The sequence below is a fragment of the Dermacentor andersoni genome, chromosome 1 (assembly GCF_023375885.2).
Source record: "Dermacentor andersoni chromosome 1, qqDerAnde1_hic_scaffold, whole genome shotgun sequence".
In the NCBI taxonomy this organism is placed as follows: Eukaryota; Metazoa; Arthropoda; class Arachnida; order Ixodida; family Ixodidae; genus Dermacentor; species Dermacentor andersoni.
The window spans coordinates 18,751,531-18,756,902 of record NC_092814.1 but is presented as its reverse complement, the minus strand read 5'-3'; the positions used below and the strand labels follow the sequence as shown (position 1 = coordinate 18,756,902).

General features: G+C 49.5%; 1 protein-coding gene across 1 annotated transcript; it reads right to left on the bottom strand.

The window, feature by feature from the left end:
• Window positions 1-473: 473 nt before the first annotated feature.
• LOC126545324 (alpha-1A adrenergic receptor-like) lies at window positions 474-5,147 on the bottom strand. The gene is made up of 2 exons (XM_050193129.3): window positions 4,211-5,147; window positions 474-2,876 (listed from the first exon to the last, which is right to left on the bottom strand). The coding sequence occupies exons 1-2, from the start codon at window positions 5,103-5,105 to the stop codon at window positions 2,596-2,598; spliced, it is 1,176 nt and encodes a 391-aa protein (XP_050049086.1). The 5' UTR covers window positions 5,106-5,147; the 3' UTR covers window positions 474-2,595.
• Window positions 5,148-5,372: the final 225 nt, after the last annotated feature.

Here is a 5,372-nt window from a genome sequence, read left to right as displayed (position 1 = left end):
ATGGGTTGGATCATATACGATAGATACTGTCAACTCCTGACTGGAAGCTTACCCCTATCATTGAAAAGGAAGGTGTACAATCAGTGCATTTTACCGGTGCTAACATATGGGGCAGAGACTTGAAGATTGAGAAACAAGCTTGAGAACAAGTTAAGGACCGCGCACAGAGCTATGGAATGATGAATGCTAGGCATAAGTTTAAGAAACAAAAAGACAGCGGTTTGGATCAGAGAGCAAACGGGAATAGCCGATATTCTAATTGACATTAAGAGAAAAAAATGAAACTGGGCAGGTCATGTAATGCGCTGGTTAGATAACTGTTGGACCATTAGGATTACAGAATGGGTACCAAGGGAAGGGAAGCGCAGTCGAGGATGGCAGAAAACTAGATGGGGCGATGAAATTGGGAAATTCGCAGGTGCTAGTTGGAATTGGTTGGCGCAGGGCAGGGGTATATGGAGATCACAGGGAGAGGCTTTCGTCCTGCAGTCGACATAAAACAGGCTGATGATGATTATGGTGACACAAGTTACTAACACGCTAAAACGCCGGTCGTTACTTGACGCTAATGTTGAGCATTTATTTCTCCCACATGGACCAGCATGCACGTTAAAGAAAAAGTATTGAAATGTAGACGATAACGCGGACTAAGCATTTTCCAGTCAAACGCCGAACGCAGCTCAGCTTTCCAGTACTAGGTTCGTTTCGTTTATTTACTGAGCAACCGGTGTCGGAAGCGACACCGGTCGCTTCCGACATACGGAAGCGACCGCAAGGCACACGTTGCAAGGGACCGCCATATACACCTGAAAACATATCGACCATTCGCTTCCAAAGTAAATATGGAACGCGGAGCACGGATCTTATTGCATTTGCAGCCGAAAGCCCATTCTAGCATTTCACTGCCACGATGGTGCCACTTTCCCGTAATGTACTCGTGAATAAAGCCCGCAGGCACGAACAGAGGGCCAGGGGAGCACATTCTTTCCGACACCCTAAGTCAAGTTTCACGCGGAGGTCCGACTACTATTTTTCTCCACCCGGAGCTAAACACATCTCTGCGTGTTGCTTCTCCCATTCCAGCTCCTTCATTGTTAATTGTTTGCGTTCGATTGTGCAGCTTGTTTTGCCTTCTTTGCCGTGAAAAGCCGACAACATTTATAGACTGCATATTAGCGTACAAGACATTCTATGACCCTGATACGTGCTCTAGTTCTTTGTGAAAGAGGTACAGAATATGAATAATAATATTTCGTTCGATATGAGTAGCAGTGATAGCGGCACCAAGCATTATGTCCCAACGCATGCTATACAGTGTTGCTGTTTCCTTGGAGTGTTGCGATGGCGGCCTCCATTGCTGCTCCTGGACGTCGGGGTACATTCCATATGACGTTCTCACTGCATTTAACACTGCGTCAGCACCGTACCAAGATTCAAGATATTCCTGTTCGAATAACCCAAGGAAACATTGCTGGTGTTCTTCAGTTTTCTGATCCTTTTGCAGTTTTGAAAGCCTCCAACTTATAAACAAGGTAGTTTCTAGACAGTTAATCATGTTGTTCTACCGTGAAACGATAAACTAAGATGTATTTCTGGCTTTCAGTCTCGTAGCCTAATGTACGGGACCAGGCTCCTACACTTAGAAATTTTAGATTTGGTGCAGTGCAGAAGTACACTATTCCCATCAAGGAACTGACAAATCACTCAATAAAGCACAAGACGTCACGTACAGGTGGCTTCAGACGGTCACCTACCCATGCACGGCCTTCCTGCACAAAATCTTTCCGGACGCGCACCCTCACAATGCGTGTCGCTTTTGTCAAGATATAGCTAGCCTAGCTCACATGCTCTGGGGTTGCCCCCCGGCGCCGGGGGCCAGAACCACCAAGGAAGAGTGTAACCGAGCTCTATGCAGCTCGGACCTTGAAGCACAGCTCTGGCTGTCCATCGGGCCCGCGACGCGGTGGAGGGGCACGACCTCTCTGTCCCGATGTGGGAGCGGCCCGTTGCGCCCTAATCGCGCGCACCGAGGGACCTCGATAAAGTTATTCATCCATCCATCCATGCAGAGAGACTCCCATGATTGGTTCGATTTACGGGCCGTCTTATTGGAATATTTCCGGAATCACTTAAAACTGGGGAAGTATAAATGCTCGTTGAGGAGCTTAAAGCGCGCTGCACATGGCCGTTTTATGGCAAGGAGGTACTTACGGACGGACGCATCATATAGCCCACAAGCGCTGCCGTTGTAAAAAATTGGGGGCCAAAGCCTCACACATTTCCCATTTGTTGAATTTCGCAACATGCTATCCCCATGAGTGTTATCAGTGTAGCCATCATCTGTACCAATTAAACATTATGGTTTCTAGAACAATAATTCGTCTTCAAACCCTTTATCTTACTTTTTGATGTACAGGTATAAATATGATTGACGTTTACGGGGGCACTGCAGAAAAATAACTATAGCGACCGCCTATATGTCGATTATATATATCTTTAGTTACAGCACAGCTGGCCACTTGTTCCTATCTACCGTGTCAAAAGACCGCTATCGGTTGGCAAAAGACCACACAAGAGGTGAGACACGCAATCCTCTCAACGAACTTCACTGTCTGAGCCCTCAGTGGAGCGCCCGAGGCTGCCGACACCCGAACGACTGGTTCTCTGTCCCGTGTTGCCGGACCAAGCATGATGCGAGTCCGGTGGAACGAAGGAGGGCTTGTTCCACTGGCAATGCAGAATAGCATGAAAGGCGCGGTTGTACTCGCGGCTGGTCGACGCGTAGATGAATGGGTTCAGGCAGGAGTTGAAGTAGCCAGTCCAAAAGCAGAAGTCGAACAGCAGTGGCGGCACGGTACACGGCTCGCACAGGGTACCTGCAACGAGCAGAAATGCGAGGCTGGTGACAGCCCTCGTGTAAATCACGACTACGGTTAGTGCTTTGCACAAACGTCTAGCTTTAATTCGTATGTTCTACTCGTTACTAGCCACGCTGCATATTGTCTCAGCCCCATTCTTAGCATTCGAGTCGCGATATTGCCAGCACTAAAGCTAATTGCGTCCCGCCTGTGAAACAGGAACGGCACACTGCCGACAATTCCAAACGAGTGCATAACGTGAGGAGGCTGCATAAAACATAAGATTGAGGAATACATTAAAAAGCTACCCAGTGCCTTGTCAAGCAATATGACTGTGCATGACCTTGGTGCTCATCAGCGCGCATTTCAAACAATAACATTCTTTTAAGAACAGAGTGGCGTTTCGGCGGAGCTAGAACAGCGCTGTGTGCTTGTCACATTCTTGGTTTTCTTGTCCCTTGTTTTCGGTAGTGCGCTGACCACCATTATGAGTTAATATATGAGCCAGAATTACTTTTCAAAATGGCGGATATAGCCACTGTGTTTACATTGCGACGGCGGTGAATGCTAGGAATTATTGTGCACTTATATTTAGGTGTTCCCTACTAAACATACTGAAGCTATAAATCCCCCCCCCCCCCCCCTAAATGACGCGCCTCATATCCCACATTACAGTTTCAGGAGTTATATGAAGAAAACAAGTATTTCTTAAGGTGTCTCACCTGTCACAGATTAGAACGAGTAGCCATTCTTGATGCTGATGGTTCAATACAATTACATTCTTTCTGCTCACAAGAAAAAGAGAGCAGCCTCGCAAAGCTACAATATCATTAGCTTGGCGAGGTGGCTGCCGTCACAGCAAAAAATGCAGTAGCACAGCAAGCTTCATCCATAAACATGCGTGGGCGTGGCCTATACTGATTGCAGCTAGTTAGCAGTTTATCAGGGGACAAACGGTGCCGTCTTATTCGGGATATGACTAGCTGTGTCAACAATCTCATAAACGGCTTTCGGTTCCACTATGATTTCCCAGCCCTGTAAAGCCATGTGTCTCCTGCTTGGATGAAAGTAGTTTTCCTGAGCACGTTTCATAATGGGAGATTATGTCTAAAAAAACTAAACAATGTGGTTTTACGTGCCAAAACCACGATCTGATTGTCAGGCACGCCGTAGTGGGCGACTCCGGAAATTTGGACCACCTGGGGTTCTTTAACGTGCACCTAAATCTAAGTACGGGTGTCTAAGTACACGGGCCGCCGTGGCCGGGAATGGATCCCGTGACCTCGTGCTTAGCAGCCCAACACCATAGCCACATAGCAACCACGGTGGGTGGAGCTTGTGCCTGAACTTACCCAGTGGTAGCATGAAGAAGAAAGGAAACCAGCAGACTATGAATACGCCGACAACAATGCCAAGCGTTTTGGCGGCCTTCTTCTGGCGCTTGAACTTGGCTAGCCGGCCACCAGCAACCGAAGAGCTGTGCGCATCCTCTCCCGCCACAGAGGGTGTGTGCACACGCAGAGTCAGTTGACCAGGCTCGCCCTTGATGGTCTTCACTCCCCTACGCAGGAACTTAGTCTGCCGAGTGGCCGCCTTGTAGATGCGGTAGTAGAGCACCAGGATAACCAGCGTCGGGATGTAGAAGGAGAAAGAGACCGAGAAGACGACATAGCCTGTCTGCTTTGTCACCTCGCAGACAAACGGATCGGCGGGAGGGGGCTCACGCCATCCGAGTAGAGGGCCCACAGAAATGACAGCCGACAGCAGCCAGACAAGGACACACGCAAAGAGGGCACGCCGGTGTGTCACCACGCTCGAGTAGGTGAGCGGCCGCGTGACGCCAATGTAGCGGTCCACGCTGATCACACACAGGCTGTTGATGGATGCCGTGCAGCAGAGCACGTCCGTGGCGGCCCACACGTGGCAAAAGATTTGACCGAAATACCACTGCTTATCAAAGATCTCGAGCGCCGCCGAGAAGGGCAGCACACTTGCACCCAGCAGTAGGTCGGCGAGCGCCAGGTTCACAATGAGGCAGTTGGTGGCTGTGCGCAGGTTTGCGTTGAGGAAGACAGCCAGCAGGACCATGAGGTTGCCGCTGATAGCCAGAAGAATAATGGCAAGCAGTAGGCAGCCTTTGAGCAATGCCACGGGGGCCACAGTAGCGTTCGTGGCACCGAATGAAGAGGAGCCGTTCTCGACGAAAGCCAAGGACAGCAGCCACGGCTCGCTCCGGTTCACCTCCATTGCTGCGGGGGCTGAGAAGCAGGAACAATGGCCGCCCTTTGTTGTGACGGGCCGCCTGAAAAACAGGCGCGCGTCACTTGTAAGGTGGATGCAGGGAGAACCACGCTGCAAGGATAAAAGAAATATTAAAATGATTCCGCCCACAATTGGCACGAGGTTTCTGGGAACATTTCCGCAATTATATTGACTAACCGGGTGAATTCATCCTGCATAGGCACGGAGTCGAACCCTCGGCAGAAGTGAACCGCTCATTCGTTGTCCAAATCT